Source organism: Lissotriton vulgaris, chromosome 7, assembly GCF_964263255.1.
Source record: "Lissotriton vulgaris chromosome 7, aLisVul1.2, whole genome shotgun sequence".
Taxonomy (NCBI): Eukaryota; Metazoa; Chordata; class Amphibia; order Caudata; family Salamandridae; genus Lissotriton; species Lissotriton vulgaris.
The window spans coordinates 1300304900-1300330381 of NC_141695.1; the positions used below are offsets into that span (position 1 = coordinate 1300304900).

Consider the following 25482-nt stretch of genomic DNA (forward strand, 5'->3'; position numbering starts at 1 on the left):
ATTGCAATTCACCAGGACTTATGTGTTAATTAAATATGCCAGTTGGGGCTAAGCCAGTGTTAGCATGTTTAGGGGTGAGCACACAAGTTGTTTAGCACTGGTCGGCAATGGTAAAGTGTGCAGAGTCCTAAAACAACAAAATCAAGTTCAGAACATGGAGGGAGGTAGTCAAAAAGTTGGGGGAAGACCACCTTAAGGCTGTCAGGTCGAACAGTATCCCTCTTCATCATCCCTTATTGTTTTTAATTCTAGCAGAACATCTGATAATAAAATAGATTCAGGATAGTACTAGTTTTACGAGTTGATTTATTTATCTCTGGTTAGATAGGGTAGAGCGCATATTCCACAATTGCCAACAAAAAACCCTTGCTCTTACTCACAGTAGTAAAGTCCACCTTGGACTCAATTGAGTCCAGGGTGCAGAAAGCCTGATGAGAAGAATGGCACATTTTTATGTGGGTGAGGGCCTTGCAATTCCCATGAATAACTCTGTATGAGTGAAATGGAAAGGAGACCATAAATAGCCATATCTTTTAGATGTGTATTTGTATGCCAAAGTTCCCTGATGTGTATCTGAATTTCCTTTCTTTAGGTCTATATGAGTGCATAGTCCCACCAAACATGTAGGAAGGTTCCCTGCACCCGGTTGCATTGAGTCGAGTCAGGGTGAGGTACCATTGGTACATTATTTTGTATGCCGACTCTCTCTGTGAAATGCTACGAAAAGTTTCAGTTATGTCCCATCATATAAGTTCTCATTCCTTTCTTGTTAAGTCTCTCCCCAAAGGTACAGCCCACCGTTGTTGGTAGGAGTATGCGGTTCGAAGTTTGGAATCCTGTAGGGCTCAGATATTAGTTCTTTTGCACCATCGAATTCCCTAACAATCTCTCAAAAAACATTATTGATCTGTTGGTCGATGCTATTTTGGAGGGGTGCAGGGCCCAGGGTCGGAGCTGGCAGCACCGTAGGGGCATTTTCTCTGAGACATGAAAGTTCCTCTTACATCGCTCAAATGATTTTATTGTGTCTACCTTGAAGAGCTTTTGCAGGGTTTTGCTCTCACCCATCTCCTATTACGGAAACACTGCAGGGATCAGTGCTGGCATGTAGTCAGGGTTCCTGGGAATAGGTGTATTGGAGAAGGGCAAGGTGGTGAGCCCTTTTCCAACCACAATGCGTTCCCATATATCTAGGACCATCTTACTAGGGGTAGCTATAAATGGACTTTCGGGCTGTATGAGCTTCGTCAACCAAGCAAAATTCCATAAAGTGCGGCAGGCAACTACCCGGTCCATGTGGAGCCAGTGTTTTTCACCCTCTCAAACCACCCATTCCGAGAGAAAGCGAAGATGGACTTCCCCATAGTATTCCAGTAAGTAGGTGCAAGCTAGTCCTCCCCTATCTTTAGTGAGCATAAGGACTTTATTAGATATTCTCTATGATTTCCTGGCTAACATTATTATGCAAATAATATTTTGCCAGAATGAGAGTCAGAACTGATTTAAATAGGCCCAATGCTATAGGTAGTACATTCATTTAGATGACGTTGATGCGTCCTAGCCAGGAGATATATGGGCTGTCAGTGCCACAATTCTTCAAGTATGCTCCTGCTGAGGGGATGCCAGTTAGTTTGGTCCAGCGCTCCAAGTGGTGCCTGACATTAATTCCTAAGCATTTTATGGTGATGTTAGCCCACTGAAAGGGCTTCTGGAGGGTGCGGACGTCCTCTTGCGGCATCAAGTCATTTAGAATGTGTGACTTCATGTTGTTAACTTTAAAACTCAAGGCTGCCTTAAATTCTTCTTTGATGGAAATGAGCTCTGGAAGGGATCTTGAGGGGTTAGTTAAGGTAAGTAGGACATCATCAGGGAGGAGACGTTTCTAGTGGTCAAGGCCTCCAAACAAGATGGCCATGATTGAGGTTTCTGATTGGATTTTAAGAGCTGGAGGTTTGACTGCTAGTGCGAAGCGGAGGGCTGACCATGGGCAACCCTGTCTGGTCTCCCTCGTTAGAGAGATGAGTCCTGTGCCCCGTCCATTGACTCTGATGGTTGCTGTGGGATTGGTCTACACCACCTTGATTTTTCCAATCATCCCTAGTCAGGTGAGGCATAATGAGGAGAAATGTATTTATTTATTTTAATGTTTCCTCTTTATATGTGTGCTGCATTATGCAGCACACGAAGAGGAAACACCTTAGAGGGTTTTTTTGTGCAGGAGGGTGTCCCTTTCTGAGCACAAAAATCCTGCCTACAATGTAGAATCCCTTGCAGTAGTGCCTGCATTGATGCAAGGCAGCACATTGTGTGCCAGCACTAGGAAAGGAGAGGAATGTCCAGTATAATGTTAAATATGACTCATTCCTACCCTATAGCTTTCACCCATCGCAGTGCAGCAAGGTGTCTTGCTGCGTTCCGTTGCATGTAATTTTGATAAATTTGGGCCTAGGTGCTTATGCTTATATTCCAACAAAATAAGCAATTACAGCCGAAACAGGACTTAATGAAAAAGAAAAGTTAATATGGGAGTGGTTGACAACGTTTCAAGCCAGTGAGACTGTGTGGTCATCATCAGGAATACGATTTCTGAAGGTCAAAAAGGAAGCTAAAGAAAAGAGAAAGAAGAAGAGAAAAGCAATGGAGATACAGAATCAAGGAATCAGTAAACAGATGGACCAGAGGGAAGAAAACTAACTTATGAGACAGGAAGGCCACTGTTCCATAGTGCTACAGTAAAATGAGAGAAGACAAGGAAACAATCAATTAAGGTAGAAAATAACAGAACTGTATTACTATGTTGAGGGTAAGACACACAAAAACAAACCATAGAGCAGGAAAATTAATAATATAAGATTGCATGAATAAATATAATATCTATTGCATCATAGTATTCTAGTATAAAATATCTGTTTGAATTGCTACTACATTCAACATTGGTGTATGATTTTTCAAAAGATATCCTGTCTCAGGAACCATTGCTCTATCTTATGTATTTATCTTGGGTTCCATGGTAATTTATTTTGGTGATCCATTGTACCATATACAGCCTTTTGCATAAGCGTTGTTTACAAGGTTTGTTTATGCGTCATTGTATTACAGCTCCCCTGCTAGACTGACCTTAATTTCATTACCTTTTGTAGACAGACATTATGACTGAAAATGATAGCTCCACATAAAAGATTATTTCCAATACCAATGCTCCTTCTTCCCTATAATGTAAATGAGAAAAGTATTGTAAGAAATGGGTTCACACTCAATTGCACACTTCATTGATGACAGAGTGACAAAAGGCTGACATTATCCCATTAGGCCTTCAAGTAATGAACGTTCTGATACATTTGTTGGCGACAAACGCTTCAGACTGGGCTTCAGCTACATAGGTTCAAGGTGCTCGCACAGCCTTAGAGCATTGTAAAAAAACTGCAGGAAAGAACAATGCTTTATTTTGGTCGTATGGTTGTTATAACTGTTCAGTATGTTGTGCTAATAACGCTAGCTACGAGCACATACCATCACTTGCATTCTTCATAGGCACACACATCTCTGAATTTTTCGCTCTAAGGAGTCTTGCATGAATAAATAACAATATGTATCACCGTATAGTATCCTAGTATAAAATATCTCTATGAATTGTTATGACATTTAGTGTTGCTGTATGATTTTGCTAAAAAAAATTCTTGGCTCAAGGGCCATTGTTTAGTCTTCAGTATTTAGCCCATGTAAAGGAACTGCCTAGTATCATACACTGTTCAGATAGAAACCCGTAAAAAATGAAATCATAACTAGGATATAATGAATCCTAAATGTTCATCCTTACAAGCAAGGGCCAATATATTTTGCTTGTTATTTGTATTCTCCAGATCACAGCCTGTTTTGGATGTAGCTGTGTCCATCGCGTTCCAGCCTAGGGAAATTCCACTGGCTGTATTTGACTGCTCTGGACAAGAGGTCAAAGACCGAAAAGCTAGCACAGCCAGGGTATGCTTCACAGTCTCCAAACTCACTACCGACACTCTAGGTAAGAAAATGCATGTACTCTCAAAGGCAGAGAATGTTACTTGAGAAACTCTGGTGGGAATTTTTGCGAGTGAGGTTTACTCATTGCTGAGTTTGTTTGTAAAAGAGTTGTAGATAAGTCATTTTGGATTACCTAACTGAGAAAAACACTGGTTGTCCACCTGAGTCTTGAAATATATCAATGTTGAAGCATCTTAGTGGAAACTCTTTCAATGAAGAGCCTTGTGTTGCTGCAAACACCACCAAAGTTTGTGGATATACTCTAAGTAAACAGTCTCTGAATCAGTTCAGTTCAGTTCAGGATTCTTTATTCGAATTCCATGAATTCATAAAAGTACATACAAACCAACAATATATACACAATACCTAATACGAACATACAGATTTAAATCAGGCGAAACAACCTTTCCAATTATGAAATAGAGAATAGTCAAAGATTGTCCATCATTTTTCGAGCACGTACCAAAATCTTCAGGAAAGTGCTAGTGCAACAGATTATTTCCTCATTTCCCAAAGAGAGCAATAATTGATAAGATTCCCCCATGGTAAATGGTCTGTATTTTTTAAAAAGAGGAATATATTTTAACTAGTATTCACAAGTAAAAAGAAAGTGCAAGTCCGTTTGTGCGCTTACTCCATCACAAGGGCATTTTAGGTTATCACCCATTGATGAATAACCTAAAGGAAAGTTCAACAAGAATTTTACAGACCCAGACCTCAATCTAAACAGTAAACTTTATTCCCAGTTTGTTATGGGCAGCGTAAGGTATAACAACAAAGTACAACTAGATGTTTCCCTGCCCATGTAAATAAGGACCATTGATTTCTTGGATTCTTCCCTGATCCTGCCCGTATCGTAAAGTGAATAAAGTGCATTCTTCAAATCATTCTTATGTACGGATCTAGATGTACCCGGATCCAAAAAGATGTCCCCTTTGTTGATACTGCACAAACTTTTATACACCCCTGATAGCTAGGGGATCTCCAGCCCTCTTTCACAACCAAGACAGTCTTTTATAATGTCTTGGGTCAGGGTGGCTGCGTCGTTCCTCCAGACTGAATGCCAGGATAGCGCGGGACGAGTCCTAATAAAATCACTAATAAAAGACAAGCATAATTCTCTGTGGGAAATATATTGGGAGGTAGAGATAGGTGTGCCCAGCAGCTTTCTGCAGAACCGGTTTTCCTCCTGCTGGATACACCTGGTCTCCTCCAAACCCCATATTTCTGCCCCGTAAGTAGCAACGGGGACACACTGCAATTTAAAAATCCTTAAAATAGCCTCAGTGGCACCTATTTTCCTTGGTCGAGGGAGGCTCAAAATGGAGTTAATGACCTTTGAGAATTTGCCCGTGGACTGGGCAACGTGCCCAGTCCACGAGCCATTCGCAGCAAAGATCATCCCCAAGTATGGGAAATTCTGGGTAGAGGTAAGTCTGTTACTCCCTACGTGGATAGAATTAAATTGTCGTTTCCCAGGGCCACAGACATGATAAATGACATTTTATAATTAACACATAAATCTAACCTGTCCATTTAGTCCACAAATCTTTGGGTCAAGGAGCGCAAGGCATTTGGGGTGCGGGCCATTAGGACCGCATCGTCAGCGTAGAGGAGTACAGGCAGCGGTTTGCCATTAATTAAGGGGACGTCTAAAGTTGCATTCTTCAAGTGGCCGCTTAATCCATTGATATAAATAATAAAAAGGAGGGGTGCTAAAACGCACCCCTGTCTAACTCCCCTTCCTATCTTGATGGCACCTGACAATTCCCCACCTTGGCCTATCTGTACCTGTGCCTTGAGGTCAGTATGCAGGAATGCTAAAAAATGGACTAAGGATTCGTCCAAACCATAATTTAATAAAATAGACCAAAGTTTGGACCTATTTACCAAATCAAATGCGGATGATAGATCCATAAATGCTAAATAAATGGGGGAAGAGCGGGCAATATTATATTTATTAATAATCAGATTTAAATTCAGACACTGTTCTACTGTGCCAACCCTGTTTCTAAAGCCCAGTTGACATGGTGATAAGATACCACATTCCTCTGACCATGTCAAGATCCTATTATAAATAGGGCTCCCGGTTTTATGGTATTTATTTTTTTCACATTTCCGTCTGTATTTATCCATATTTATTTTTTGGTCATTTTATCTGTATTTATCCACATTTATTTTTGACGCAAAAAAAAAACACGCTAAAGCTAGTATTTTTCCACATTTATTTAAGTTGGCATGCACACTTGCACTAGGTTGTTATAGCTTGTTAAAGCACATCAACCTTGCAAAATTGTATCTCATTGGACCTCTCTCTGTCTCCATGGCACCGCACTTCCTCTGCAGCTGTTTCACTTTTGGAACAATACTCCCTGATGCTTTCTCTCCCATTGCACTTCACCCACTGCACCTCTCTCTCCCATTGCTTGTAACAAACCCAGCATCTGGGGACATTCTAGCCAGCAGATGTTTCTACCAAGTCACCTCATACATGCAGTTCTCTATCTCTGCCCACATACCAGCAAGCATGTCTCTCACTCCTCCAAGGAGCACAAAACCGCCTGCAGCTTTCTCCCATACCAGCCCCTCCATCCTCCCCCAAGGAGCAAATTGCTGTCTCTGAACGACCCTCCCCCAATCCTATCACTGTTTTAGAGCTCGCTCTCGTGTCATATTCACCTTGCACAACTCTCTCCAACTATTTAGCACAACATTGCATATTTCCCAGGACATATTTAGCAAATTGCTCCCAGTGCACATCGCAGTTCCTAAGAATCACTTTCCTACGGCATATGTAAACCCCTGTGGACCACCACGCTCCTCCTGTGCTTCAGCTGCGACGCTCCCTGGTATCGTTGTAGCGCGCTGAACACTGAACTGCTGCTGTATTTGTATTTTGGCGCCTCACACGCGTAGCGCCACTGCTGATTACCTGCCTCTCTCAGCGCTATTGGGATCATTATTGCTGTATTTGCATTTTGGCGCCTCACACGCGTAGCGCCACTGCTGATTACCTGCCTCTCTCAGCGCTATTGAGATCAGTATTGCTGTATTTGTATAGCGCTTTTGTTCAGATTGTGCTTACTCGCTGTATTTCTGTAATTGTTACCCCTGTCTGCCTTCCCCTCGGACCCTCCATTTTGTTGTTGTTGATCTCCCCAGGCCCGCCCCTCAGCCACACTACCGCCTCCCTGCTGCCCCTCCCACCCACGTTCATCGAGCCTTCCTCTCCCCAGCCTGACTGTGACCACCTGGACCAGCTCCAGTACGGCCGCTCCACCACGCTCCTCCTGTGCTTCAGCTGCGACGCTCCCTGGTATCGTTGTAGGGCGCTGAACACTGAACTGCTGCTGTATTTGTATTTTGGCGCCTCACACGCGTAGCGCCACTGCTGATTACCTGCCTCTCTCAGCGCTATTGGGATCATTATTGCTGTATTTGCATTTTGGCGCCTCACACGCGTAGCGCCACTGCTGATTACCTGCCTCTCTCAGCGCTATTGAGATCAGTATTGCTGTATTTGTATAGCGCTTTTGTTCATATTGTGCTTACTCGCTGTATTTCTGTAATTGTTACCCCTGTCTGCCTTCCCCTCGGACCCTCCATTTTGTTGTTGTTGATCTCCCCAGGCCCGCCCCACAGCCACACTACCGCCTCCCTGCTGCCCCTCCCACGCTCCGCCCCCTCCACTGTCCATTTATATCAGATGGTCCCACGTGCAGCGTCCACGCGGTACGGCCGCGCCGAAGGTGCGCCAAAGGTAAGCCCGTCTACGCCCGTCCGCGCCTGGACCGCACCCAGCGCCAGACCCCCTGGTCCTCGTAATGCCCACCCCTCCCGCATTACTTACGATGCCACTACCCTCCTAGCCCTTAACCCCGGCCGTTCCCCCTACTGCGTCCAAGCCGCTCCTGGACACACCCATGGACCCTTCTCCTGCAATTCCTGCAAGTTCGACGGCACCAATAACAACTCCTCACCTACGAACACACAACAGATATCCGACCCCAACCACCTACAATGCATCCTGCTCAACACCCGCTCAGTCCACAGGCACGCCTTTGACCTCTGGAATCTACTAGACACCATATCTCCGGACGACGCCTTCCTAACAGAAACTTGGATGAACGCCACATCAGCCCCAGACATCACCATTGCCATCCCGGAAGGCTATAAGATCATTCGCAAGGATCGTACCGAACACACAGGAGGAGAAATCTCTATCGTCCATAAGAAATCCATCCGCATCTCAACCAGCTCAGACGTCAATCTCGCCAACTCTGAACACCTTCACTTCCAGATCCACATCGACCCCAAGACCACACTCAGAGGCACCCTCCTTTACAGGCCTCCAGGACCCCGCGCACAATTTAGTGAAGACATCACGGACTTCATCACTCCACACGCGCTCCCCTCCAAAGATTACATCCTTCTGGGAGACCTCAACTTTCACCTTGAAAAGAACAACGACCGCAACACCACCACCCTTTTGGACAACCTCGCCAACCTCGGACTTAAACAACTTGTCACTTCCCCCACCCACATCGCAGGTTACACACTCGACCCTATCTTCACCTCCAGCAATCATGTCTCCTTCGGCCACACCACGGCTCTCCTTTGGACTGACCACAGCTGCGTTCACTTAACCTACAACAAGCCCACACCCAACAACCACCCCCAACCCACTCTGCAAAGAAACTGGAACAAAATCACCATCGACCAGATCTCCTCATCGCTTCTTCTAAACCCCCCAACCCACTCCTCAAACCCCGACCAAGCCGCCACCAACCTCACCCAATGGTTATCCAACAGCGCCGACATCCTAGCACCACTGAAAAAACGACAAATCAAACTAGGCAGCAAGAAGGCCTCCTGGTTCAACGATGATCTTAAGAAATCCAAGAAACTCTGCCGCTCCCTTGAGAAGGCCTGGAAAAAAGACCCAACCACCAGCACCAAGGACGCCTTCAAAAACGCCACCCGCATACACCACCAACTGATCCGGAATGCCAAGAAAGCCGCTTTCAAGGACCGACTAGATAATAACGCCCACAACAGCAAGGAATTATTCAACATCGTCAAGGAATTTACCAATCCCTCGGCCAACTCCAACGACATCACCCCCTCTCAAGCCCTCTGCGACTCCCTAGCCTCATTCTTCCACAACAAAATTGCAGACATCCACAACAGCTTCGACAACCAACCCGAAGACCAACCCACCCATCCCCCTGCAGGACCCCCACACCCCTTGAACACCCTCAATGACTGGAAGCCAATCTCCACTGAGGACGCCATCCGTCTGATGAACTCTATCCACTCAGGATCCCCCACAGACCAATGCCCTCACCACATCTTTAACAAAGCAGACTCCATCATAGCACCGCACCTCCGAGACGTCATCAACTGCTCCCTCAACTCCGCAACCTTCCCGGAAAGCTGGAAACATGCCGAACTCAGCGCCCTCCTGAAGAAACCCACAGCTGACCCCACCGAACTCAAAAACTACCGCCCCATCTCACTCCTTCCATTCCCGGCCAAAGTCATCGAGAAGGCGGTCAACAACCAGCTCGCCGCCTTCCTCGAAACAAACAAATCCCTCGACTCCTCACAATCCGGCTTCCGAGCCAAGCACAGCACTGAAACCGCCCTCATCGCAGCAACAGACGACATTCGAACTCTCCTGGACAATGGAGACACAGTCGCCCTCATCTTCCTTGACCTCTGCGCAGCCTTCGACACAGTCTGCCATAGCACCCTTCTACAGCGCCTCAGAAACATCGGAATACAAGGAAAAGCACTGGAATGGATCACCTCGTTCCTCACCGGAAGAACCCAGAGAGTCCGCCTCCCACCATTCATCTCAGAGGCCACTGAAGTAATCTGCGGCATACCTCAAGGGTCCTCACTCAGTCCCACCCTCACCGTATACATGAGCCCCCTCGCGGCCATCGCACGCCAACACAACCTCAACATCATCTCCTACGCGGATGACACTCAACTGATCCTATCACTCACCAATGACCCTAGCACCGCCAAAACTAACCTACACGAAGGAATGAAAGAAGTAGCCGAGTGGATGAAACACAGCCGTCTGAAACTGAACTCAGACAAAACAGAAGTCCTTATCTTAGGTACCTCCCCCTCTGCCTGGGACGACTCTTGGTGGCCAGAGGCCCTTGGAAAAGCACCCATCCCGACGGACCACGCACGGAACCTGGGCGTCATCCTGGATTCCTCACTTTCGATGAACAGACAAGTCAACGCCGTTTCTTCATCTTGCTTCAACATTCTTCGCATGCTCAAAAAAACATTCCGTTGGATCCCCACCGAAACTAGGAAAACGGTCACCCACGCTCTGGTCACGAGCCGACTGGACTACGGAAACACCCTCTACGCCGGTACTACCGCTAAACTCCAGAAAAAACTCCAACGAATCCAGAACGCTTCAGCCAGGCTCATATTAGACATCCCGCGTAAAGAACATATCTCTGGTCACCTGAAAAACCTCCACTGGCTCCCCGTCAATAAGAGGATTACTTTCCGGCTCCTAACCCACGCACACAAAGCACTCTACGAAATCGGACCCGAATGCCTCAACACACGACTGTCCTTCTACACCCCCTCCCGCCAGCTACGATCATCCAACCAAGCCCTTGCCACTGTACCTCGCATCAACAAAACCACCATGGGAGGTAGATCCTTCTCCTACCTGGCAGCTAAAACCTGGAACTCACTTCCCACTCACCATCGCCTTACTCAGAACCACCTAGCATTCAGAAAGCAACTTAAAACGTGGATATTTGACAAGTAATTCCCCACCCTTCTTCAAGCGCCTTGAGACCCTCTGGGTATGTAGCGCGCTATATAAATTTATTGACTTGACTTGACTTGACTAGCTCCCAATCTCTGCGTCAAACGGCGATGACCTAACTTTGCTCTTCCCTGCCTCTATTCCCTATGTACCACAACACTTTGCTTATGTCCCCAGGCCTTCGTTTACACGTGATCCTCCTTATGTTTAAATGCAGTACCCCTCCCTAGCTACAGTTTAGATCACATGGACTACACACACGGCCGCCTCTTTCAAAAAACGTCCTGCCTTTCATTAAGCAACCCACCCTTCTCACCGGCAAAATACTCCCAATTCCAGTTGTGCCCTCAATCCCCCACACACAGTGCCGGCTGGTGACTTTTGAAAGTGGTGAAGCGAAAACGAAACTAAAAAGCTGTGCTTAGCATAGTGTGCCCTCCGCCTGGTGTTTTACTGCTTCTGTCATCGCATCCAGTTACATAATACAAGTAACAAGCCAGGACTATTTGCTTTGTCAATGGTAGTTAGTTGCATAAAATAACTAAGCATTAACTATGGCTTTGTTGCATATTTTGAAAATGCATCAGCTCTGAAATGGTGAGAATGTGAAAGAAATATAATGAGCCTCTTCGAAGTGACATCAAAATTGTGTATTGTTTTATTATTATTGAGTATTTTATATGATGCGGTGGCCTCTTGCACAGTGGCACAAGAATCCTTTGTTTGTGCATTTTAAAAGCAGCGCGCCTTTTGCTTAGTACTGCTTACGTAGTCTGTGCCATAAAATGTGCATATTTCTATGGTATCAGTCCACACTGAGCAGAATCGGCACAGTTTAAGGCCGGTGCGTCTGACAACTTCCTTGCACCAGCTGAGCCGACAGCGATGGTGGGTGGGCTTCGCAAAGACTGCCCCCCACCACCGAACCACTTGTTTCTGCGAGTCTCTACCTTAATTCTAACCCCCTCCCGCAGCCCATCCCAATTTAAGCTAAGCCCAACACCACAGCTAGCCTGAAATCTCATAAAATAACACTTCCGGTCACATACAAATGCTTGTCTGATACAATCAGCTGCATGACTGGGGGGGGGGGGGGTTCACCCGGGGAAGGGGGAGGCGGTTATTTATTGTGTTGTAAAGCTACGCAAATGAAAAAAAGATTCATATTTCCAATGGTTGTTTAAATGCTGGATGTGAATAAAAGTGACAGCCGAGTTTATTTAATTTACGTGTGAAACAAGCATTTTTTTTATGGAGTAGCTGACTTTGTAAAATTTTAAAACGTAGCCGAGAAGTGGGCAATTCTCGGATTTTAGTCAACAGCAAGCCCACTTTGTATGCTGGGGTTTGGAGCCTATTCTAAAACTGTTAACAGCAAATCTACATGCCCGCAATGCACCAACTGGTGTTTTGAAGGGGAAAAAAATGATGATTCCTTGGTCCTAAGAAAGAGGCATGCTGGGAAATGCAAACTAAGCCCAGTGGGGGAGAGGGCAGACATCCTTTGCAGATACATTTGATGCTCTCACTGTTAATCGGCTCCTATAACACTCTTCAGGAAGCCTGCAATGTGCATCATTTACCAACAATGCCAGCAGCAACAGTTCAATGTGTCTAAAATCACTCAGACTGGAAATATGTCCTGTCAACACTACCCGAAAATGTTCTCAGCCTAGAAGGTTGTGGGATTAAGGTGGCATGGGATGTTTACAGCACAACAGTGACACCACACGTGAGACCTAAAAAAACAAATGGTTGCTTGAGCTGCAGCCGATGTCCTGTGGTGTTTTCACACCTCTTAATGGACATCGGCTGCTTGCACTGCAACAACAATTGGATTGTGTGAACTACCGCTGTGAGGGGTGCTGGGCGGTGCAGTGTCTCTGCAGACACAGCACTGCCAATTCCCCCGTCTTTGGGGCAGTTTCAGGGCAGCAGTTTCCCATTTCTTTTGGCTGCCCCTGTGCACCTCTGACTCGGATTTTACAGCGCACAGAGGCAGGAGGAGCATTGGTTTTGTTAGTATTTTCCCGTTTTTATATATAAATACAGACAAAAACCAAAAAGCTTTCTGTCTGTATTTATATGTAAAAATCAGTTTAAACGGAAAACCGGGAGCCTTAATTATAAATAATACAACCCAAGATCTTAAGGGTGTTGTCCAACAGGGAGATCCGTCTATAGTTGGCTGGTTCTGACCGGTCGCCCTTTTTATATATTGGGACAATTACACTTGTTGCCCATGAATCAGGCATAGGAGCTTCTGGGAGGCTATTAAAAACATTCAATAAAACTGGAGCCCAAAGATCCGGTTTCCATTCCAGTCTCTTAATCAATCAAAGCGTAGAAATATATGTGTTTGTTTTCGCTCTATATGAGTAAGATTGGTGTTCATCAGGGTGGTTGTATGTTAAAATGCCAACTATATAAATATTTACCTGAGTATATAATGACTCCCAAATATCAACTAAGAATATGTCATCAAGGTTGGCATCTATAGAGAATACATTTATTATAGTCATGCCAAACCTGCTTCTCTTGTCAAGAATGAAAGTAAAGACCTTAAGACAGTGCTTCTGAAGGCTGTCTCTGAATGCAGTCACTAAAAGTGAAGCATAAGTCAGGGGCTACAGTAGGCTGACCCACCGTCCCGTGCTAAATGCAAGAGTAGGCAGAAGCAGAATGTGAATGACACAATGAGAGACCAATGGATGAAGAGCTTTAGCTGAACGCCCATATATAAGTATATTATGTATATTTAGTCAAATCAGCAGTTCTTAGTTAACACCGGACCTATAAATGGGGCCAGCAAGCAGACTTCTTTCAATCTTTCTGTGATAGGAATCTAAGACAGCAATGCCCCGCAGCTTTGAAACTAAAAGCAGTTCCATCTTTCCAAGTGCAGCTAAAGTATACCAAGCTTCATATTACAGATTAACCTATACCTCTATGGTGCTGGAGCGGAGGGGATTTGGGCAATTTTTTCTGTCCCTTCAGGCTGATCTTTTTAGGGAGCTTGAGAGATAAAGGAGTTAGGTATCAGTTCAAGATCACAATTACATTGGAACCCATTTGCCTACACAGTAAAGCTTTGAGTCGGAAATCAGGTTAAGAATAGATGTATTACAAATTTAAAGCCAGCATAATATAAATCAGTCTCAAGAACATCGCATAACAATACAAAATTATCACTATGTCTCTAAGTTAATTCTCAATACCAAGTTACCAACGAGAATCTCAGTTACGATAGTACAAATCAGTAAGGAAACAGCACGATGAAGAGTTTGAAAATGACGACCTTCTTGTCTATGATGCATTAAGATATATTGTTTTTACACTAAAGAATACTAAACTAATTTTAGTTTAGAGTTATAAAGTAAAGAAAGGTGTCAGCATGAAAACTTCAGTAGAAGTTTTATAAAGCAAAGTGTTGCATATCATGTAGCCACACAATGAAATAAAGCATAGAACGCAAACGTCCAAACATCTGCTAGCCTAAAGCGTCTCAGAAGGAATCTGCATCTACGTCTGTGTTAAGGTCTGCTCCTCAATCTACTTTGAAATCTGCTCTGAATCTATCCTGAGATATACAACAACACCTAGTTATACCCTCAGATACTCTCCTAAATCAGGACCAAAGTCCCAATTAAAACTCTACTTCAAACAACATTCTGTTTGGCAACTGGACCATTAATTCTCTCTTTGAAGTACATTTGAAAAACAGCTTCATAGCTCTTTTCTTTGATCCACATTCTTGTAGTCTACCTTGAGTCTCGATCCTCATTTCACACAGGCAGCAGACCTCCCCCTTGGCCATTGATTGCATGGGCTCTTGACTCCCTTCATGCTCCTTATCAGTTCACAAATAAGAGTTCCTCTTCATCCATTAGGTCATTGTACCAGGCACCTGGAGAGGATAGAAGTACGCTGCAATCAAGAAAACATTCACATTAATGGTTAAGCATTGCAAAATCCAGTGCTTAAGGCCTCTGGATAAGATAAGAAAATCAGGATTTCAATTGACATTATGTGAATACATGGGCCATTATATATCAAAGCAAAATGTTTTCATATAAATGCATATAATCTGGAACTCGTTACTGAAAAGTAAAAGCATTAGTAAATACTTATATAAAATATTGGGATTACATAGTGCACTATTTTCTGCTTGGTTACATTCCATTTAACAAATATATAAGGTGTTAATATACCTACAAGAATAAGACAAGGAGCAATGATACACAGTGCTAGACAAAAGAGGCTTAAAGTTGAATGAAAACTAGACTGCCTTGGTATTTCCAACACCAGTATATGGTAGCTCTGACAGTGGGATACTATAAGATAACAAGTGCATCCACAAATGTGCCTTAGTAATTGTAGATTCCAATCTCAAGAAGAGGGATACCAAATTATTTGCATGACACCCATGGTCTAATCACTTACATAGTTTTCCACCAAACCCTTTACCATTTGCTTTGCCAAAGATTTGTCAGCCAAAATGTTCCAAAACTATAGTACTATTCAATCCATGCCCTTTCATCAATGTGGACAGCAGCAACATTTGTTTGCTCTATTTCCTATGGACACAAGCAGCAAAAGCAAAACAGTATGAAATGGATTTTTTTATGTTTTTACACAAGAATATGTTTCTGTTATGTGATCCTTGGATTCTTCCCTGAGACCGTACCCTCCACAAGTGTTACCTACTTTTGATAGCATGGTACCGACATATTGAGTTTTAAATTTTGACCTGAACATGTATTGACCCTACGATATTGTCTACATTTATTCTTTAGTAGAAATGTATTAGTAGTAATTATATTTAGCTTGAACAAGACGAAACAAGGTAACAGAGCACTTTACAAAATTGATAGAGCATCTTTTATTGGGTGAGGTATCGTTGGAACAGTTTTATCTCTCTTTTGAAGTTCTAGTAGGAAGATATAATTCTGATTGCAGATGGGTTAGATTTTTAGATCTTGGATGTACTTACAGAGAAAGACTGTCTCAATTAACATTAACTATAACTTGTGCATCTCCTACACCGCTTCTACCTTTTCATATTCAATTACTTACAGCATACTAAATAATTGCATTCCTAACAAGACTCTTGACATCATTTATAAAACATTGTGTTTGTTAGAGTGGCGAGTATTAGTTAATGTAGTATGGCTAGCGAGTTGCCAACACTGTGTACGGAGGTGCGCAAGTTATTGCAATTTGATGGTGGTGCGTACATTATAGATCTAAGGTATAACTATACCTTTAGAATTTCTAGTGTTTGTGACGTTTAAGTTTGGTTTGTATAGAAAGAATAATCTTTCCCGAACTATAATTCAGATTTAACCTTTGGTGTTTACAGTTAATTTCAATAGTTTAGATTTTTTACTATAAAAATGTCTGAAATCGGTGAGTGAAGTGTTGTTGAGTGGAGTGTCTTACAGTGGAAACGGGTGCAGTGGCGTAGTGGAGTAGCATAGAATGGACTAGTGTAGAGTGGAGTGGCATAGAGTGTTATAGAGCTGAATAGAGTGGACTGGAATGGCAAAGAGTGCAGTGGCGTGGAGTGGCATGAAGTGCAATAGCGTAGAGTGGAGTGGCATAGAGTGGAGTGACAAAGAGTGTGTAAAGTTGAGAGTTGTAGAGCGGGATAGCAGAGACTGCAGTGGCAAATAGTGCAGTGGCATACAGTGGAGTGGCATAGAGTCTAATAGTACAGAGTGAAGTGGCGTAGAGTGAAGTGGCATAGTCTTGAGTGGCATAGAGTTGTGTGGTATAGATTTGAGTGGCATAAAGTGGAGTCTCGTAGAGTGGAATAGCATAGAGTGAATTGCTGTACAGTGGAGTGGTGTAGTGTGGAATAGTGTAGAGTGGAGTGGCGTAGATTGGTGTACAATTAAAAGGCATACAGTGGAGTGGTATATAGTGGAGTGGCATAAAGTAAAGTGGCATAGTGAAGAATAGCGTAGAGTGGAGTGGTGTAGAGTGGAGTGGAATACAGTGGAGTGCTGTAGACTGGAGTGGTGTAGAGTGGACTGGCATAGAGTGGAATACCATAGAGTGGAGTGGCGTACCATAGAGTGGAGTGGCGTAGAGTGGAGTAGTATACAATAGAATAGTGTAAAGTGGAGTGGCATAGAGTGGATTGGTGTAGAGTAGAGCTGCACGTTCTATACTAGAGTGTAGTGGCATAGAGAGGAGCAGCATTGAATGGAGTGGTGTAGAGTGGGGTTGCATAGACTGGAATGGCATAGAGTAGAGCTGCATAGAGTGGAGCTGAGTGGAGTGTCGAATAGTGAAGCGGCGTAGAGTGGTGTGTCATATAGTGGAGTAGAGTTCCATAGAGTGTTGTGGAGTGGCATAGAGTGGATCATCACAGAGTGGAGTGGCACACAGTGGAGTAGGGTACAGTGGAATAGTGCAGAGTGCAGTGGATGGCATACATTGGAGTGGTGTAGAGTGGAGTAGCATACAGTGGAGTGTTGTGTTGTAGAGTGCAATGGTGTGTCGTAGACTGGAGTGGTGTGCTATAGAGTAGAGTTGTGTGTTGTAGACTGGAGTGTCGCCCAGTTATATAGAGTGTGGTAAAGTGTTCTACAGTTGAGTATAGTGGAGTGGAGTAGAGTGGAGTGGCTTTGGGTTAAGTGGCGTAAAGTGTCTTAGAGTGGAGTGGCATGTCGTAAAGTAGAGTGACATGGAGTGCACTAGAATGGAGTGGTTTAGCCTACAGTTGAGTAAAGTGTCATCAATTGTAATGGCATGTTGTTGAGTAGAGCTGAGTATAATGGCGTGGAGTAGAGTAGAGATTCAAGTGGCTTAGTGTAGAGTGGAGTAAAGTGTCATATATTGGAGCGCCATGTCATAGAGTAGAGTGGTGTGGAGTGCAGTGGGATAGAGTGACTTAGCATAGATTTGAGTAAAGTGTCATAAAATGTAGTGGCATGTTGTAGAGTAGAGTGAGGTGGTGCAGAGTGGAGTTACATGTTGTAGTCTAGAGTGGATGGGATACAGTGGAGTGGAGAGGACTGGAGTACCTTAGAGTTGAGTAGCGTGTCGTACAGTAGAGAGGCATGCCGCAGAGTAGAAAACTGTAGAGTGGAGTGGTGTAGAGCAGAATACCAAAAGTAACGGGAGATGGCGGCACTCGTGGTATAAAATGTTCATCAAGATAATGGAGTAAACAGATTGTAAGTATTTTAGGGTGCCAGGAAATAGTCCCTTCCGGCCGGTGAGGACTGAAGCTTGAACGAAAAACGAAGGAGTGCAAGGGTGGCTTGCACTGTTTCCGAGGGCACTCCGGTTGGAGGGTGAGCTCCTAAATTATAATTTCATCAGTAAGTTTCATGTAGTTCCAACAAGTGTAGTCGTGGTAATCTTTTTTGAAAGTTCATTTATTTAGTGGGTCACATATTAAATCTTCATAGTAACTCCTTTGTGAAACGAAGCATTAAGGAAAGCGATTAAACAACATCCATAGATCTATGCATCATCCCTATGCATTTCGGGCGGGGCCCTTCGTCAGGGGATAGCAAAGAATCTGCAAGTAAATGAATCGATGTCAGGAAGGAGAGCTCGCAACCACGGGTTAAAAAAACGTTCAGTGTGGGTGAAATGAAAAATACATGCGTTAATTAGCGATAGAGGGAAAGGACCACCGTGTAAAAAAAGTGTAGAAAATGAACCAAAATCGACCATGCCGTGCCGTCCAAAGTTAAAGATAACCTCAGAGTGAATAAGAGAGAACCACCGTGTCACAGGGGAAAACGGAAAAGACCTGGTAGACCCGAAACCCATTACGTGCATACAGAACTTGTTTTAAAAAACAAATGGAAATACTGGAATCAAAAATGGTCGAGTGAACAATCTTAACAAGGCACATGCTAAAGAAACAACCTTACGAATGGGGGTGAAACGGGTGTAAGCTTACCGATGGGTCAGTGTAGCAACGCGCGTAATGCCGAGTTGCCGGAGGTTAGTAAACGAGCAAGAGTAATGCGGAAGTAAATATACAGCCGTAAAAATAAACAACGGACTCACGGGTGAAAATATCTTATCAGTAAATTCTCAATCGTGTTACAAACCTCATGAAATACACAGTGTGATATTATAAAACATAGGATAAGCTTGCGCTTCAAATAAAGAGTGAATTAAATATTAGCGTGTGAATACAAAACACTCGAACTCAACAGTGGCGGCCATCTTAGAGTGGGCTCAAAATGGTATACGTACACAGTAGTGGCATCACTAACATGACAATAAATGAATGAAGGCAAACAGGAGGGTAAAAAGAGGTGGTCAATGGGGAAGAAAAGAAAGGTAAAACGGGTAAAGAGAGTGTCAAAAAACCAGGGGTTGGGGAAAATAGTACCAAAAAGATTATGGATCAAGAGAGAGCTGAGTGTAAAAAATCAGGTAAATAACAGAAGCATGGAGTTGCAGCAAGAGAACAGCGTGGACAGAAAAAGTGAAAGGTATAGGGATGGTGGAGACACGAAAAAAACAGAAAATTGGCATGTAGCTTCAGACAAAATTAAGGTGAATGCATGTATGTTAGAACAACGATTATCTATAAGAAACAACTGTATTCAAGTCTGTCGTTAAGCCCCTTGGGCTGGCAGGCATCAAGTCTCTTGATCCACACTGTTTCCCTTTGGAGTAGTAGTTTCTTGTTATCAACGCCTGCTTTCAGTGGGACAACCTCCAAAACAAGGAACTTCAGTTGGCTCACGTTGTGGTGGTTTGTAATGAAGTGAGCGGCCAAAGGTGCTTTTGTTGATCTGTTCCTGATAGTACTTTTGTGTTCGGTTAAGCGAACTTTGATCTTTCGTTCGGTTTTGCCTACATAAGGCAGTCCGCACGGGCATTTGAGTAGATACACTAGATTCATGGAGTCACAGGTAGCGTTGGTTCTCAATTTGATGGCTTTTCCTGATGATGGATGGTTGAAGGTGTTGCCTGGAATTATATTGTGACAATGACTGCAGTTGTGGCACGGTATAGTGCCAGAGTAGTTAGTGGAAATATCAATGGGTTCAGTCTCAAGAATGTTCTGTATGTTTTTGGCTCTCTGGTATGCAAAGAGTGGTCTGGTGTTGAAAATGCCCTGAAAGTCTGGTTCAAAACGAATCATATCCCAACTCTTAAGAATGATGTTCTTGGTGGCCTTACTTCTGGTAGAGTACTTGGAAACGAAAACCGGTCTTTGTTCGCCAGTTAATCTGATGTTGGTTCTTAGGAGTTCCGCCCGGGTTTTGGTGGCCACTCGGGTTTTTGCTGCTTGTAATGTAACCTCAGGGTATTTTCTGTCTCTGTACTTCTGTAGTATCTTTTCTTCCGATCTTTCATAGGCTTCTGATTCTGAACAGATTCTTTTGGCCCTTAAAAGCTGAGAGTACGGCAAATGTGTCTTGAGTGGTGTTGGATGGCAGCTGGTGAACATTAAAGCGTTGTTCCTGTCCGTGGCTTTGACGAATAGATTGGTTGTCAGTTTGTTGTCGTGTAATGTGACCAGGACATCCAGAAAAGGCAAACTGTGTGGACTGATGGTGTGAGTAAACTTTATGTGGTCATCCAGAGAGTTTATGTGTTTCAAAAATTCCAAAATTTCATCAGGTTGACCAATCCAGATAAGGAAAATGTCATCTATGTACCTCCATAGGGTAAGGATGTTGTTGATCCATTTATTGTGACTCAAGATGTGGTCTAGTTCCATCCGGTGCATAAACAGGTTGGCATAGCTGGGAGCAGCACAATTTCCCATTAATGTTCCAACGAGTTGAAGATAAAATTCATTGTTGTATGAAAAGTAACTGTGGTACAAAGTAAACTGTAGGAGTTCAAGTATCAGAACTTTCAAAGTGTCATCGATGGGGTGGTGGAGTAGAAAGGATTCTATGGCTTCCAAGCCCCTGTTGTGCGGAATCGATGTGTACAGAGCACATACGTCAATGGTTACCAGAGTATGTACTTTATCCGGTTCAATGGTGACCTGTTGGAGGCGGTTCAGAAAGTCAGTTGTGTCACGTAGGTAAGTAGACATAGATGTAACAATGTCTTGTAGGTAAAGGTCAATGAACTTGTCAGTGGGCTCATGGATGGAGTTTTTCGTTGAAACGATGGGACGAAACGGTGGCTTGTGTAAATCCTTGTGGATTTTGGGGAGCATATGAATGCTAGGGCATTTGGGATGAGGTTGAGTAAGGTATTTGTGGTCCTTGTCCGTAATCGTTCCCATAGTGAGTGCCTTATCCAGAATGACTTTGAGCGTATTGGCAAAAACTCCAGTTGGATCATTGGGTAATTTCATGTAAAGATTCTTGTCACTGACATGTTCGCTTACACTAGTGTGGTAGAGGTCACTGTCCATGACAACAAGTGCGCCGCCTTTATCAGCTTTACAGCACGTAATATCCGGATTGTTGACAATTTGGTTGAGTGCTCTAGATTCCTTAAGTTTGAAGTTGTTATACTTAGATTGGGGTTTTTTGAAGTTGTCTCTGATGGAATTCAAAGTGATGGTTTCAAAAGAGTCAAGTATTTTGTGACTAACAGGAGCCACAAATGTGCTTTTACTTCTTAACTCTTTACACGCATGTCGTATGGGTGTACTTGTTGGAGGACACACATTAGAAAAAAAGTGTCGGAGTCTCAAGGTCCGCATGAATTTATATAAACTTATCTCAGTTTCCAATTCGGAGGTATTGTATGTTGGGACAAAAGAAGTCCCACGTTCAAGGGTGGACAATTGTAATTGAGATAAGTTCGGTTTAGATATGTTGATCACGACGGTTTTTTGCTCCTGGTTGCTTGAGCGATTGGAGTTGTTTTTTCTCTTGGAGCTTCTGCTCCGCCTGGTTCGACGTTGACGGTTTGGCCTGTTTCTAAAAAAGGAACACCAGAAGTCGAAGCTGCGGTTTGGGGGACGTTGTCAGATGGTTTCGGTGGTATGGTACTCCTGGGTGGTCTTCCATAGTTGGTATTCCCTCTTTGTGAAGTCGAACCATCTGTAGAGCTCCCTTCGTCCGAGGACGGATTATTATACGGTTTTTGTTGTCTGCGTTGGGCATAGACTTCTGCCCAACTATAAACCTCACCCAGTTTATAGTCCATGGTGTCACGTCTATATTTTCTGATTTTTCTATCATTTATCTCTTTCGTATACTTGTCCAATTGAATGTTGATGTCGGCGAGAGATTTGTCAAGGTCTTCTTCGGACATGTTGTTCTCTAGGTTACGTGAGATTTGTGTGATTTCTTTGTCTAAATCATCGATGACTTTTGAGAGTTCTTCAACTATGAGAAGAATCAAATCCAGTGAACAACGGTTGAGGATGGCGTACCATCGTTCCGTGAATTTCGGGTTGTTCCGACAGAAGGTAGGCTTCAAGGCAATTCGTAATCCTCTAGCGATACGTTGATCTTTGTGGTATCTAATTAGAGTTCCAGCGTGTAGGCGTTGGTTGATGATTCTCTTAGAGGTATATAATAGTTGTCTCAACATACTGGGGTTGGAGAAAGCGCTCGTGGATGAGGGGTCTGCTTCCTGAATCAAAGCGTAAATGCGGGTAGTTTCGTCTTGGGAAAACCCAAATGTATCAGCCCGATTGGCTGTGGTGCTTGCAATTTCTTCATAAGACATGGTTCAACAGTCGGTGCCCGCCAAACGTGGCCAGAGGTACGTTGATAATCAAAAGTAATGGGAGATGGCGGCACTCGTGGTATAAAATGTTCATCAAGATAATGGAGTAAACAGATTGTAAGTATTTTAGGGTGCCAGGAAATAGTCCCTTCCGGCCGGTGAGGACTGAAGCTTGAACGAAAAACGAAGGAGTGCAAGGGTGGCTTGCACTGTTTCCGAGGGCACTCCGGTTGGAGGGTGAGCTCCTAAATTATAATTTCAGTAAGGCCATCAAGAACATCATTCTTAAGAGTTGGGATATGATTCGTTTTGAACCAGACTTTCAGGGCATTTTCAACACCAGACCACTCTTTGCATACCAGAGAGCCAAAAACATAAAGAACATTCTTGAGACTGAACCCATTGATATTTCCACTAATTACTCTGGCACTATACCGTGCCACAACTGCAGTCATTGTCACAATATAATTCCAGGCAACACCTTCAACCATCCATCATCAGGAAAAGCCATCAAATTGAGAACCAACGCTACCTGTGACTCCATGAATCTAGTGTATCTACTCAAATGCCCGTGCGGACTGCCTTATGTAGGCAAAACCGAACGAAAGATCAAAGTTCGCTTAACCGAACACAAAAGTACTATCAGGAACAGATCAACAAAAGCACCTTTGGCCGCTCACTTCATTACAAACCACCACAACGTGAGCCAACTGAAGTTCCTTGTTTTGGAGGTTGTCCCACTGAAAGCAGGCGTTGATAACAAGAAACTACTACTCCAAAGGGAAACAGTGTGGATCAAGAGACTTGATGCCTGCCAGCCCAAGGGGCTTAACGACAGACTTGAATACAGTTGTTTCTTATAGATAATCGTTGTTCTAACATACATGCATTCACCTTAATTTTGTCTGAAGCTACATGCCAATTTTCTGTTTTTTCGTGTCTCCACCATCCCTATACCTTTCACTTTTTCTGTCCACGCTGTTCTCTTGCTGCAACTCCATGCTTCTGTTATTTACCTGATTTTTTACACTCAGCTCTCTCTTGATCCATAATCTTTTTGGTACTATTTTCCCCAACCCCTGGTTTTTTGACACTCTCTTTACCCGTTTTACCTTTCTTTTCTTCCCCATTGACCACCTCTTTTTACCCTCCTGTTTGCCTTCATTCATTTATTGTCATGTTAGTGATGCCACTACTGTGTACGTATACCATTTTGAGCCCACTCTAAGATGGCCGCCACTGTTGAGTTCGAGTGTTTTGTATTCACACGCTAATATTTAATTCACTCTTTATTTGAAGCGCAAGCGTATCCTATGTTTTATAATATCACACTGTGTATTTCATGAGGTTTCTAACACGATTGAGAATTTACTGATAAGATATTTTCACCCGTGAGTCCGTTGTTTATTTTTACGGCTGTATATTTACTTCCGCATTACTCTTGCTCGTTTACTAACCTCCGGCAACTCGGCATTACGTGCGTTGCTACACTGACCCATCGGTAAGCTTACACCCGTTTCACCCCCATTCGTAAGGTTGTTTCTTTAGCATGTGCCTTGTTAAGATGGTTCACTTGACCATTTTTGATTCCAGTATTTCCATTTGTTTTTTAAAACAAGTTCTGTATGCACGTAATGGGTTTCGGGTCTACCAGGTCTTTTCCGTTTTCCTCTGTGACACGGTGGTTCTCTCTTATTCACTCTGAGGTTATCTTTAACTTTGGACGGCACGGCATGATCGATTTTGGTTCATTTTCTACACTTTTTTTACACGGTGGTCCTTTCTCTCTATCGCTAATTAACGCATGTATTTTTCATTTCACCCACACTGAACGTTTTTTTAACCCGTGGTTGCGAGCTCTCCTTCCTGACATCGATTCATTTACTTGCAGATTCTTCGCTATCCCCTGACGAAGGGCCCCGCCCGAAATGCATAGGGATGATGCATAGATCTATGGATGTTGTTTAATCGCTTTCCTTAATGCTTCGTTTCACAAAGGAGTTACTATGAAGATTTAATATGTGACCCACTAAATAAATGAACTTTCAAAAAAGATTACCACGACTACACTTGTTTGAACTACATGAAACTTACTGATGAAATTATAATTTAGGAGCTCACCCTCCAACCGGAGTGCCCTCGGAAACAGTGCAAGCCACCCTTGCACTCCTTCGTTTTTCGTTCAAGCTTCAGTCCTCACCGGCCGGAAGGGACTATTTCCTGGCACCCTAAAATACCTACAATCTGTTTACTCCATTATCTTGATGAACATTTTATACCACGAGTGCCGCCATCTCCCATTACTTTTGATTATCAACGTACCTCTGGCCACGTTTGGCGGGCACCGACTGTTGAACCATGTCTTATGAAGAAATTGCAAGCACCACAGCCAATCGGGCTGATACATTTGGGTTTTCCCAAGACGAAACTACCCGCATTTACGCTTTGATTCAGGAAGCAGACCCCTCATCCACGAGCGCTTTCTCCAACCCCAGCATGTTGAGACAACTATTATATACCTCTAAGAGAATCATCAACCAACGCCTACACGCTGGAACTCTAATTAGATACCACAAAGATCAACGTATCCCTAGAGGATTACGAATTGCCTTGAAGCCTACCCTCTGTCGGAACAACCCGAAATTCACGGAACGATGGTACACCATCCTCAACCGTTGTTCACTGGATTTGATTCTTCTCATAGTTGAAGAACTCTCAAAAGTCATCGATGATTTAGACAAAGAAATCACACAAATCTCACGTAACCTAGAGAATAACATGTCCAAAGAAGACCTTGACAAATCTCTCGCCGACATCAACATTCAATTGGACAAGTATACGAAAGAGATAAATGATAGAAAAATCAGAAAATATAGACGTGACACCATGGACTATAAACTGGGTGAGGTTTATAGTTGGGCAGAAGTCTATGCCCAACGCAGACAACAAAAACCGTATAATAATCCGTCCTCGGACGAAGGGAGCTCTACAGATGGTTCGACTTCACAAAGAGGGAA

The 25482-nt window shown here is 43.6% G+C and overlaps 1 protein-coding gene across 1 annotated transcript in view; it reads left to right on the plus strand.

The window, feature by feature from the left end:
* LOC147703538 (integrin alpha-M-like) overlaps window positions 1–25482 on the plus strand; it is a 509428-nt gene that overhangs the window by 318436 nt on the left and 165510 nt on the right. The window contains exon 16 of the mRNA XM_086931904.1: window positions 3861–4018. Within this exon, the coding sequence (XP_086788030.1) occupies window positions 3861–4018 (158 nt within the window). The remainder of the gene's footprint in view (window positions 1–3860; window positions 4019–25482) is intronic.